Source organism: Gadus morhua, chromosome 2, assembly GCF_902167405.1.
Source record: "Gadus morhua chromosome 2, gadMor3.0, whole genome shotgun sequence".
In the NCBI taxonomy this organism is placed as follows: Eukaryota; Metazoa; Chordata; class Actinopteri; order Gadiformes; family Gadidae; genus Gadus; species Gadus morhua.
The window spans coordinates 3,159,565-3,173,104 of record NC_044049.1 but is presented as its reverse complement, the minus strand read 5'-3'; the positions used below and the strand labels follow the sequence as shown (position 1 = coordinate 3,173,104).

The window sequence follows — 13,540 nt, the reverse complement described above, 5'->3', positions numbered from 1 at the left end:
GCGGCGGCCCGAGCTCGACGCCGTGTTCCGCCACTACTCCTCCAACGGCTGCGTGCTGTCCACCGCCGAGCTCCGGGACTTCCTGGGGGACCAGGGCGAGGACGCCTCCCTGCACCACGCGCAGACGCTCATCCTCAGCTTCGAGCTCAACGAGTGGGGTGGGTCGCCGCCGCGGACACCGTGGGTCAGCTCAGCTCCGGAGGCTGTAGAGTGTCGGCTTGTGACCACATGGTCGCCGGTTCGATCCCCGACTCCGCCTATTTGAGTGTCAAGGTGTCCCTGAGCAAGACACCTCACCCTGACTGCTCCCGACGAGCTGGCGGTGTGTGAATGTGTGTGCGAATGGTCGTGAGTCGCTTTGGATAAAATCGTCTGCAAAATGCCCTGCTATGATTTCTGGGTGGCTAGGGCCATGGATCGGGTCTATCAGTTACACACTCAAACTGAATTTAAAATGAAATAGTTTAGATGAAAACCGAAAGAAACGGCCCCTCGCGCACCCAGACTCTGCGTCCGGCTGTAAACAGGCCTTCCATTCAGTTTCAATAAGCAAAGAACCAGTGGGTCGCATCAACGCTTAATCTACAGGGGACCAGGTCGCCTTATCAGCCGACAACAAGCTGTGCACACAATAGCATGTGTGATTAGCGTTATTAGTTCCAAGTAATTATTATTATTAAAGCAAGGGCTATACCACACTGTAATGCGGTGTACTGTAGGAATAACATTGACCAATAACAACAATCTGTTCCTCAATCAATTCGTACATTATCTCAATGAGTTGGGCTCCATTCTTAAAACAGGTTGATGTGAGTCTTGAAACAAGTAAAAAATATCCTTAAGCTGAGTTGTTAACATGTCTAAAGGCTACCTCCTCAACAATTTAAGATAAATTTGCTTAGAATTACTTTGATTGTCTAAGTTGTTTGGCACAAAATTAATTGTCTTGAAACAAGTAATATTATCTTAAGAATCTTCAGCCTGAATGAGTACATAAGTCCAAAAAATGGTGTGATTAGATAAAAACACTGAAGTCAAGTAAACTACACTCGTCTATATTTTCGGTTTTCGCAGTGTAGGTGTGCATCTTGTTTTGGGGCCACCCTAACATGAAATGGCCGCCGCAGCTGCTCTGTCTGTGTACCGAGGCTACGGAACGACCAGCGGTAACATGCGGCCTCCCCCTCTCTCTACACAGCCCAGAAGAACCAGTTCATGACCCAGAACGGGTTCACCATGTACATGCTGTCGCTGGAGAACGACGTGTTCAACCCCGACCACGCCCGGGTCACCCAGGACATGAGCCGCCCGCTGACGGACTACTTCATCTCCTCCTCGCACAACACCTACCTGTCCAAGGACCAGGTGACGGGCACCAGCAGCACCGAGCCCTACATCAGGTACGGAGCTGCGTCAGGTACTGAGAGCTAGAACAGGTACTGAGTGCTACGTCAGGTACAGAGAGCTAGATCAGGATCAGGTACTGAGTGCTACGTCAGGTACAGAGAGCTAGAACAGGTACTGAGAGCTAGAACAGGTACTGAGAGCTAGAACAGGTACTGAGAGCTAGATCAGGTACTGAGAGCTAGAACAGGTACTGAGTGCTACGTCAGGTACTGAGAGCTAGATCAGGTACTGAGACCTAGATCAGGTACTGAGACCTAGATCCGGTACTGAGACCTAGATCAGGTACTGAGACCTAGATCAGGTACTGAGACCTAGATCAGGTACTGAGACCTAGATCAGGTACTGAGCGGTCCATCAGATACTGAGACCTAGAACTTACACTGAGACACAGAGAGACGAAGGCTTATCAAGGCCATGATAATCCCTGATGAACAGGAACAACCTGTGGGTTCTGTGGTGACGCCTTTGGCTCCTTGGGTTTTGGGATATTTATAGCTTCTCATTTAGTAATGAAACCCTAAACAACAATAAACATGCCTTGACCTGACTGAAGTCTACATGGAGCAACATGGCGTTGGGTGTGTGGGGGTTTATATGTTCCAGGAATCTTGTACCCAGGGCCTCAGTTTGGCAACACGGGCAAATAGGAAAAATTTTCATTTGAAACCAACCGCCAATTTTTAAGTATTAAACTCACACACACACACATGGTATGTGCATGCCAGGCACCGGTTATTAATCTCAAGACTATGCTCTACTGACGCACAGATGCGAGAAGTGGCAACAGTTGAATCTCTTGACTGTGGTCCAGAATCAAGTCAAGGCCTGGTCTGACTTCTGTAGCCAAGCTCTGTAAAATAATACCATACTATTCCTGACTAGGTTTGGGAAATGATCAGGCTGTTGATTATTGTGCGCGTGTGTGTGTGTGTGTGTGTGTGTTTGTGCGTGGATGTGTGCTTGGGTGCGGGTGCTTGTGTGTTTGTGCTTGTGTGTGTGTGTGTGTGCTTGTGTGCATGTGCATGTTTGTGTGTGTGTGTGTGCATATCTGTGCGTGTGTGTGAGGATGTATGTGTGTGTGCTTGCGTGCATTTTTGTGCGTGTGTGCGTGCGTGTGTGTGTGTGCATATGCACGTTTGTGTGTGTGAGTATGTGTGAGTGCATGTGTTTGTTCGTCTGTGTGTGTGTGTGTGTGTGTGTGTGTGTGTGTGTGTGTGTGTGTGTGTGTGTGTGTGTGTGTGTGTGTGCGCTGCAGGGCTCTCCACCAAGGCTGCCGTTGCGTGGAGCTGGACTGCTGGGACGGGGACCGGGGGGAGCCGGTCATCTACCACGGACACACCCTCACCTCCAAGGTGCCGTTCAAAGAGGTCATCAAGACCATCGGCCAGTACGCCTTCAAGGTAAGCCCACGTCTGGCCGACACCGTTATCCTTTTGGCAGACACTGACGTCCATATCAACACAGGGAGCTTAATATCAAAGGCTTGAGCCAGACACGTCGCCGCTGGTGTTTTTTCTGAGGAAAATGTGTGTGGTTGCATGCCAGCTCGTCGATTGATTTAACAATGGGGCGGATTGTTTTTGTTTGGTTGCGAGTAATGGCGCCCCCTGTGGCCGAAGCAGTACATTACTTTTCGGAGGCCTGCTTAAAGGGGTAGTTCGGAATTTTGGACATAGGGCCTGATTCCCAAGTTAGCCTTGGTGTTCTTTATCCTTGGAGACAGTTTTCAACACATTTCATTCAGTCCTTCTAGTTGCAGAGTTTGCTCGTGCTAGGCTAGCGCACGGTAACGGGCAATACTTGCCTGCTAATAAAACAGTCTTACCCACTCCACAGTACACCCGAGGCAAATCAACTATAACGCCAGACTGTCGATGTAAATGTCTTTGTTGATAGAATAATGTTTGAAATGAAACCAACCTTGCATTGCGTTGCATTTTGAGGGACTTGCTGTGTCTCAGCAGCAGTGTTATATTCCTGGTCGTAGGCTACGGCAGCGGCGGACTGATACCTAGGTTAAATTCCGCTGCTGCTGAGAAAGTAGTCCCTCAAAATGCGATGATTCATGGGATGCAAGGTTAGTTTTATTTCTTACATTATTCTATCAACACAGACATTTATATCGACAGTCTGATCTACCCCTTTAAGTGTGGTTTATATATGTACTTGTACAAACCTTAACAACCATGACTTCCCCATTGACTTCCATGTATTGTTTTACTTAAGGGGAAGGTCATTAAGATACAAGCCAAATTGTAGGCGTCTTCGGTTCTCTAAGGAGGAATTGTGATTTGTTGAACAATGGCAGATCATTTGTATAATCCCATTTTTACATAAATCTGCCATAACTAAGCCATTTTTAATAGAATCAAAATGAAAATAATACCATAAAGTCAGTATTAAGGTGTTTTGGGCTTATGGTCCTAACCCGTGCAACCATACTAATAAAAAAAGAATGTGCTCAAACCGTGCTGCACAAAGGTCCTCGAACGTCGGTACGTTTCTAACTGAACCGGTTGCAGAGTAGCTTTCCCAATCGGAAGGGTGAATAAACGGATAACGTCTGTTGTTAATAGTGACATCACCGGATAATCTCAACATAATCAAAAGTGTCGCATAAGAGCTTGAAGAACAAAGTGCAGTTAAAGAAATACAACTAAAACCACAACATCAATATAAATGCTTTGTGTACGCTTTTGTTAGAAAATATTCACATATGCCATCTAGCATTGTCCGGTCCTACAATTAAAGCACAATGGCACATAATAACAAGGCCTTGTGCTTGGCTCTCGGCCTCCACCATCCCTGAATGATCTGTGTTGGACTCCAACACTGTGGTGGAGTTACATACTGTCCCTGTCGCTCTCTCTGTACTGTCCCATTCACCGGTGGGCACCTGTCTCTCTCTCTGTACCGTCCCCTTCACCGGTGGGCACCTGTCTCTCTCTCTGTACCGTCCTCTTCACGGGTGGGCACCTGTCTCTCTCTCTGTACCGTCCTCTTCACCGGTGGGCACCTGTCTCTCTCTCTGTACGCTCCTCTTCACCGGTGGGCACCTGTCTCTCTCTCTGTACCGTCCTCTTCACCGGTGGGTACCTGTCTCTCTCTCTCTGTACCGTCCTCTTCACAGGTGGGTACCTGTCTCTCTCTCTGTACCGTCCTCTTCACCGGTGGGCACCTGTCTCTCTCTCTGTACCGTCCTCTTCACCGGTGGGCACCTGTCTCTCTCTCTGTACCGTCCTCTTCACCGGTGGGCACCTGTCTCTCTCTCTGTACCGTCCTCTTCACCGGTGGGCACCTGTCTCTCTCTCTGTACCGTCCTCTTCACCGGTGGGCACCTGTCTCTCTCTCTGTACTGTCCCCTTCACTGGTGGGCACCTGTCTCTCTCTCTGTACCGTCCCCTTCACTGGTGGGCACCTGTCTCTCTCTCTGTACCGTCCTCTTCACCGGTGGGCACCTGTCTCTCTCTCTGTACCGTCCTCTTCACCGGTGTACACCTGTCTCTCTCTCTGTACCGTCCTCTTCACCGGTGGGCCCCTGTCTCTCTCTCTGTACCGTCCCCTTCACCGGTGGGCACCTGTCTCTCTCTCTGTACCGTCCTCTTCACCGGTGGGCACCTGTCTCTCTCTCTGTACCGTCCTCTTCACCGGTGGGCACCTGTCTCTCTCTCTGTACCGTCCTCTTCACCGGTGTACACCTGTCTCTCTCTCTGGACTGTCCTCTTCACCGGTGGGTACCTGTCTCTCTCTCTGTACCGTCCTCTTCACCGGTGGGCACCTGTCTCTCTCTCTGTACCGTCCTCTTCACCGGTGGGCACCTGTCTCTCTCTCTGTACCGTCCTCTTCACCGGTGGGCACCTGTCTCTCTCTCTGTACTGTCCCCTTCACTGGTGGGCACCTGTCTCTCTCTCTGTACCGTCCTATTCATCGGTGGGCACCTGTCTCTCTCTCTGTACCGTCCTCTTCACCGGTGGGCACCTGTCTCTCTCTCTGTACCGTCCTCTTCACCGGTGGGCACCTGTCTCTCTCTCTGTACCGTCCTCTTCACCGGTGTACACCTGTCTCTCTCTCTGGACTGTCCTCTTCACCGGTGGGTACCTGTCTCTCTCTCTGTACCGTCCTCTTCACCGGTGGGCACCTGTCTCTCTCTCTGTACCGTCCTCTTCACCGGTGGGCACCTGTCTCTCTCTCTGTACCGTCCTCTTCACCGGTGGGCACCTGTCTATCTCTCTGTACTGTCCCCTTCACTGGTGGGCACCTGTCTCTCTCTCTGTACCGTCCTATTCATCGGTGGGCACCTGTCTCTCTCTCTGTACCGTCCTCTTCACCGGTGTACACCTGTCTCTCTCTCTGGACTGTCCTCTTCACCGGTGGGTACCTGTCTCTCTCTCTGTACCGTCCTCTTCACCGGTGGGCACCTGTCTCTCTCTCTGTACCGTCCTCTTCACTGGTGGGCACCTGTCTCTCTCTCTGTACCGTCCTATTCATCGGTGGGCACCTGTCTCTCTCTCTGTACCGTCCTCTTCACCGGTGGGCACCTGTCTCTCTCTCTGTACCGTCCTCTTCACCGGTGGGCACCTGTCTCTCTCTCTCTGTACCGTCCTCTTCACCGGTGGGCACCTGTCTCTCTCTCTGTACAGTCCTATTCATCGGTGGGCACCTGTCTCTCTCTCTGTACCGTCCTCTTCACCGGTGGGCACCTGTCTCTCTCTCTGTACCGTCCTCTTCACCGGTGGGTACCTGTCTCTCTCTCGGTACGCTCCTCTTCACCGGTGGGCCCCTGTCTCTCTCTGTGTCTCTCAGGCGTCCCCGTACCCCCTGATCCTGTCCCTGGAGAACCACTGCTCCGTGGAGCAGCAGGCGGTCATGGCCCGTGACCTGCGCTCCATCCTGGGCAACAAGCTGCTCAGCAGGCCCCTCAGAGAGACGCCGCTGGAAGAGCTGCCGACGCCCGAGGTAGAGGGTCACGCGCGCAAACAAGGGCGGATACACACAAACGCATGCACACACACACACACACAGGGGCCGAGACACGCTCGCACGCACGCACACACACAGGGGCCGAGGCACACACGCACACACCCACACACACAGGGGCCGAGGCCCGCACGCACGCACACACACATGCACACACACACGCACGCACAAGCACACGCACACGCACAGTAACACCTTTTGTCGTGATATGTGGTTTATGTGCAACATGACACCTAGCCAAGTGAGAGTTGACACAGTTTGTAATCTGCAGAAAAATCAAGTCAATCCCTCTTCAGACATATCACAGCTAGACACATCTGGTGCAATCAGCATGGTTTGACTTAGACGAGGTTCTGTGTGAATGTACAGAGGCTGTTTGTAGTAAGATGGTTATAAGCCCGAGCGCCATCCACTGGTCGGAGGGGGAAGTACACTGTTCATAAAATCAGTGCATTCAAAACACACATGCATGCTTCAGGACGATTTAACTTAGTTATTACCTTGCACACACACACACACACACACACACACACACACACACACACACACACACACACACACACACACACACACACACACACACACACACACACACACACTAACATCTGCCCTAATTAGTTCAATGCATCCTATGCATCTACTGCAGTGCTAATGTGTTCTGCGTGTCTGTGGCTGTGTTTGTATCCGTTTGCGTGTGTGTGTGTGTGTGGGTCTGTGTGTGTCCGTGTCCGTCCTTGTGTGCGTCCGCAGGAGCTGCGGGGGCGCATCCTGGTGAAGGGGAAGAGGGAGACCCCCCACCTGGGCCAGCTGGGCAAGGAGAGCAGCTTCTCGTCCAGCTCAGAGGACGAGACGCTGGCCGGCGGCAAGAGGGACCCAACGAAGGTGAACCCCCGGAAGGCCACGGGCTCGGGGAGTGGAGGGCAGGGTCTGAGGTGGAGGGTGGAACGATTTGGTTATTTTAACGGCGATGCAGATGGGGCGTTACTGGAGGAATAATATAAAGAGTTTGTTTTCTTTTCTTTTTTTTAAGTATCGAAACAACAGAAATGTGTGCGCGCATGTGTGTGTGTGTGGGTGCTTGTGTGCATGTTTGTGTGCGTGTGTGCTTGTTTTTTGACGCGCGTGTGCTTGCGTGCATCTGTGTGGGCGCGTGCGTGTTTGTCCGTGTGTGTGTGTGTGTGTGTGTGTGTGTGCGCGTGCGTGTGCTTGTGCATGTGTGTGCGTGCATGCGTGTGTTTGTGCAAGTGCGTGCATGTGTGTGTGTGTGTGTGTGTGTGTGTGTGTGCGGCATTGCAGGTCTCTGAACCAAGGCTGCCGTAGTGAGGAGCTGACCTGTTTCTGTCGACTGATGTCAACAAAAAGCGAATGACATTTTTTTATGTATTTAGTTTGTGTGATTTGATATAACTTGTCTTGTTCTCCACAGGCGCTCTCGTCCAAGCTGAGCCCGGAGCTGTCTGAACTGGTGGTGTACTGCCGCAGCGTTTCGTTCCGTGGGTTCCAGAACCTGTCTGAGAAAGCAGCCAATGAGATGTCCTCCTTCTCCGAGAGCGAGGCCCTGAGGCTCATCAAGGACACTGGTAACGGCGCACCCTGTGTGGGTTCGATCGACACAACATCTGTTACACCAGCACCACCTCTCACGCCATTTGGTCTTAGGAGGTAGAGCGGGTCGGCTGGGAACCGGAAGTTTGCTAGTTTCGATTCGCCTTGGACGATAGACCCCGCCGTCGGTGTGTGTGAAACGTGTGCATGAATGGGTGAATGTTAGGCAATATTGTAAAGCACTTTTGAGTGGCCATTGGTTAGAAAAGTGCCTTATAAATTCAGTCCATTCACCATTCACCATCTTCTGCCCGTCTGCCGACGCAGGGAAGCTCTTCGTCAAACACAACAGCCGACAGCTCAGCCGGATCTACCCGGCTGGCCAGCGCCTCCAGTCCTCCAACTACGACCCCCAGGACATGTGGAACAGCGGCTGCCAGATGGGTAGGGGCGATGCAAGACACGCGGCTCAAAGAGGGAATCCGATGCGAACTGCTAACTGCTTTTTGCCATTGCGGTTAGAAATGGACTGCACTAAAAAAAATTATCACAGATGGGTCGTAGCCATGGGATTAACACGCCCCCCCCCCCCACCCCTTCTTTACTGCAACTCCTCACCCAAAATGCATCTTTTTGCAACATAACAAGTGGCAGTGTCCACCTAGATGTATGATGGATGGATCAGCAATACTTGCTACAAAAGGGCATTTAGTTATGCTGCTCCTCTTTCATGGAACCAGCTGCAAAGTGCGCTAAAACTTAAAGGTTGGGTATGGGATTTGCAAAACGCCAGCAGATTTTGAAAATACACAACTCAAATTGTCCTACCCCCTCTCCTTCAACGCTGACTCTGACTCCACCCATTCCAAGTACATGGACGCGTAATCATGCACGAGCAAACACAGATGCGTGAGAGCGAGCCATTAGCTAGTTAGCTAGCTCCAGTAGCTACCGCAGGATAACAACAAACAGAAGCTTGCTCTGGGTCACGAGCTTTGAGTACGTGCACGAAGGGGTCACGCGCGGGGAGAGGGGGAGGGGGAGTGCAGTACGACCGTTTGATTGACGTACTTACTGTCCAATGCCACTCGGTGGGTCTGGAAATCATTGGCTGGAGTTTTTCGAGCCCTGCCCGTTTCACAGATGATGGACTTAATTTTCATGTCAGTTCTTCTAAATCAGTGGTTTTAAGTGGGTTATGATAAGGATTTCAAGTAATTTTGCAAAAATGGCCAAAAAAGAGAATTCCATACCCAACCTTTAAGGAGCTGGTTTCTATAAACAGGTTTAAATCCTTTCTTAATGATGTTGAAGCTGGCTCTTCTGTCTGTACATGCTTTGTTTGATGATGCTCTGACTGTGACTCTGTTCATATGTTCAGTTTTTTTTTTTAAAATGATTGTCTGTAACTGTGGAACTGTTCTGCTGCCTGTCTTGGCCAGGACTCTCTTGTAAAAGCGATTTTTAACCTCAATGAGACTTCTCCTGGTTAAATAAAATAAAATAAGAAATACAGTCCACCGGGTAGGCTGGTAGACCGATCCATCCAGCGTACGTCTAGATGGACACGCCCACTTGTGATGTTAGAAGAGGCAGTTTTTCAAAATGGCTTGTAACGGCCAATCACACTCACACCCGGTGGCATAACACCTACCCTTCAAAATAAAAAAACAACAACATAAAAACGAAATGCAACCGACCATTGAGCGCACAATTCAACGCAAACCCCGACTTGATGAGACGTTGGGGTGGTCTGACGGTTCCCGGTGTGTGTGTCCCCCCCTTCTCAGTGGCGCTGAACTTCCAGACCCCCGGGGAGCAGATGGATCTCAACCAGGGCCGCTTCCTGCCCAACGGCCACTGCGGCTACATCCTCAAGCCCGGCTTCCTGCGCACGCCCGCGTCGAACTTCGACCCCGAGAACACCGGCGGGGGTCCGGGGCACGTCCCCACGCAGCTGACGATACGCGTGAGTCCCCCGTTAGGGGGTCAAGTCTTCTGACGTCACCAGTGGGCGTGTCCACCTAGACGTATGAAGGACAGAGGAGCAGCGTTTGCTACGGTCCACCGGGTAGGCTGGTAGACCGATCTGTCCAGCGTACGTCTAGGTGGACACGCCCACTTGTGATGTCAGAAGAGGCTGAGTTTCAACACGGCTTGTAACGGCTAATCACACTCACACCTGGTGGTATAATATGGGACCTTTTAAGTCGTGACGTCGATGGCTCCCGCGGAGCCGAGGAGTTGTGTTGCTCGCCTAAAATGATGATTAGCCAGCCGTAGCTCTGACCTTTTTACCTCCTTTTTTTAAAGGTTACATATTATACCACCAGGTGTGAGTGTGATTCGATTTTTTTTTTTTAAACTGCCTCTTCTGACATCACAAGTGGGCGTGTCCACCTAGACGTATGACAGGTAGATGAGTAACGTTTGCTGCAGTCCACTGGGTTAGGGTGGTAGACTGATCCATCCAACAGCTAATCACACACACCTAGTGGTATAATGTGTCGCCTTTAACCAGAGTTGGTCTTTAAAACCGCTCCCCGTTCTCCCCCTTATCCAGATCTTGTCGGCGCAGCAGCTGCCGAAGCCCATCCAGACCAAGACCAGTGCCATCGTGGACCCCCAGGTGTGGGTGGAGATCCACGGGGTCTCCATCGACAATTCCAGAGACAAAACGCACCGCATCGACAACAACGGTAATCAAATCCTTCTTTTAGATATGTTTGCCGTCTTTGAAGCTTTTTGGTAGCTCTTACGTAGTAGTTATGTAATGGAGTACATAAGTCCATTGTTAACACAATGGAGTTTTTATTACCCACTTGATTAAGTTTACACTGGGGATATGAGGCTTAATTAATTGAAATGCCCAAAATACATATATATTTACTGTGGTTGCAAAGAAAGCCACACTATTAATAATAATAATAATACATTTAATTTAGAGGCGCCTTTCAAGACACCCAAGGTCACCTTACAGAGCATATAGTCATCATAAATCGTTTAAAAAACAAGACATTGTGGAAAAAAATAAATAAAAAATAAGTAAATATAATAAATAAAAAAAATAAAACAAAAACAAGACAAAACAAAACAAACAAACAATCAAAACAGTGATCAGTTAGACGTTGTGTGCGAGTTTGAACAGGTGAGTTTTGAGTTGTGACTTGAAGGTTGTAATGGTGTCTGACTGTTTTATGTGTAGGGGGAGGGAGTTGCTATTGCTTTGTTTCTTTTTATGAATGTTTTATTCTTACCCTATATGAAGTGTTGTTGTGTCTATCCCCCAGAGACTATCCACTTTATATCGATTGGAAATAAACAGACAGATGTAGGAAAACAGTTTATCCCCTGACTAAAGGCAGATGGTTCTAGTCTGTAGCTACAAGGTGTCTGACAGCTCTCCGGCGCCCCCTGCAGGCTTCAACCCGCGGTGGGACTGCACCCTGAGCTTCCAGCTGCAGGTCCCGGAGCTGGCCCTGGTGCGCTTCGTAGTGGAGGACCACGAGCACACCGCCAAGAACGAATTTGTGGGCCAGTTCACCCTTCCTTTCACTAGCCTACGCACAGGTACACACAAGCAAAACATGGCTGCTGTTAGCATTGCAACATTGCACCAGCTCTATTGCAAGTAGAGTTCACCTGGACTTTGCAATAGCCTCCCCCCCTTACCCCCCACACCCCCCACACCTCTCTTATGCGCTTATTGTTTGTTGTACGTCCTGGCACTTAATGTACCCACTTATTGTATGCTGTACTTCCTGTCACTTAATGTACGCACTTATTGTATGCTGTACTTCCTGTCACTTAATGTACGCACTTATTGTATGTTGTACGTCCTGGCACTTAAATATAGTACAACTTCTTTGTTGTATATGGGGGAGGGGTCAACCTAGCAATTGTACATCCTTACTGTACCAACAACAAAATATTGTTTCTCTATCTTCTGCCATGTGCCATGTACTTCTTGTTACTTGTCTTGTCGCTTTGGAAAAAAATGTAAATGTAAGTATCCACCTTGGTCTCTTATGAATGACACTACTTGTGTGTGTGTGTGTGTGTGTGTGTGTGTGTGTGTGTGTGCGTGTGCGTGTGTGTTGTGATTTTCACACAGGTTATCGTCATATCCACCTGCTGAAGGCGGACGGCTCCAGTCTGTCGCCGGCGTCGCTCTTTATCCACGTGAAGGTGAGCCGCAAGGGAGTGCACATCAAGACGGTGTCGGCACGCTCGGCCAAGGGCAAGGTGTGACCTGCGAACGCGGCGCGGAGAAGCTCCACAACAAAGAGGAGAAACGGCAGGGATGTGATGAGAGGGAGAGAGAGCTGGTGGAGGCCTTTAGGTGATCTGTGTTGCAATGTGTTACAAAGCCGTGATGCATGAGGGGCGAGGGTTTGAGCCTCGCTTGTGCTTGTTTCTCAGCTTCACCGGCCTCGTGTCGTGACTGTTCGGCCAATACTGACCTCAAATGCGACGTTGATCTTTTTGGATCGATGAAGCGCTTTTGTAACAGAGAAACTTTTGTCTATTTTAGACTCGCGTTTTTAACTTATAGAATATCAGTATTACTAAAAAAAGAAGCTCTTAACTGTATTTTAACTTTGCTATCTTTTTAAAAACAGCCAAGTGCACTCTTAATGCTTGTATTTTTGTTGTGTAACATGATTTTTTTTCAGAACATGAAGAACCTAATCTATTGCTGCTATATATAGAAACTACTTAATAATGGTATTCAATGCAAATTAGGTTTTGCTTTGTCAGCTCATCAACCTTAAACATTTTTTTTAATGCTTACAAAGTGTTATTTTTTAGTATTTGATTGACTGTTTATTTGATCGACCATTTACAAATTCTCGTTCATGAGAGACGTGGAAACTGTAACCTAAAAACTGTGACTGAAATCCTGACACATATAACACTACAGATCCCCAGTGTTTATTAACAGTATTATTTATATATGTAACTATATATATATAACTATATATATATACAGATATAACGTTGTTTTTCATTGAAGCTCGGGATACGCCAACTCTAATGCACGTGAAGGTTTTTAACGTCTGCCTATTACTTAAGCAGCAAAAATGCAGGTAAATTGTAGGTCATTTAAATGTAAATATATGCTGCCATATGCTACTAAAAGATAACTTAACTAATATTTGTAGGCTAGTGTGTATATATACCGTGTATAGTATTCTATAGCATTTATACAAGGATTTTAGTACTTGCACTATATCTCATTGACATTAAACTCTTCGAAGAGAGTACTGGAACCTATGAACCACTTTATTTACTAGGTAAATAGAGCATGTTATCACTAACCTACAAGTGGCTTTGGATAAAAGTGTCCGCTCAATGACTGCAAACGTATATGTGTCGGTCCTTTGTAATGCGAATCAGTGTTATGTTTTTAACCAAGTTATATATAAGAAAGCATCCTGTTGTTTCAACAATCTGTGTGTTGTTCTCGTTTATTTCTGTCACTCCTCGGATGACACCTGTTACTCTATTAGACACGTCTCAAACAACTACAGGGGGCGGGATCACAGGACTGAATATACTCTTTATCCCCTATTGTGTTACTCAGTGCTGTCTTCACAAAGAAACATGC

At 48.7% G+C, this 13,540-nt stretch overlaps 1 protein-coding gene across 2 annotated transcripts in view; it reads left to right on the top strand.

The window, feature by feature from the left end:
* The window catches only part of plcd3a (phospholipase C, delta 3a), a 27,923-nt gene extending 14,541 nt beyond the window's left edge, over positions 1-13,382 (top strand). For both annotated transcript variants that reach the window (XM_030346223.1, XM_030346222.1), the window contains 11 exons: positions 1-158; positions 1,199-1,400; positions 2,663-2,807; positions 6,211-6,363; positions 7,135-7,266; positions 7,811-7,964; positions 8,257-8,373; positions 9,720-9,898; positions 10,493-10,628; positions 11,350-11,499; positions 12,044-13,382. The exon at positions 1-158 is cut by the window's left edge and continues 68 nt beyond it. In XM_030346223.1, coding sequence (XP_030202083.1) covers positions 1-158; positions 1,199-1,400; positions 2,663-2,807; positions 6,211-6,363; positions 7,135-7,266; positions 7,811-7,964; positions 8,257-8,373; positions 9,720-9,898; positions 10,493-10,628; positions 11,350-11,499; positions 12,044-12,180 — 1,663 coding nt within the window. In that variant the 3' untranslated portion in view covers positions 12,181-13,382. The remainder of the gene's footprint in view (positions 159-1,198; positions 1,401-2,662; positions 2,808-6,210; positions 6,364-7,134; positions 7,267-7,810; positions 7,965-8,256; positions 8,374-9,719; positions 9,899-10,492; positions 10,629-11,349; positions 11,500-12,043) is intronic.
* The last annotated feature ends 158 nt before the right edge of the window (positions 13,383-13,540 follow it).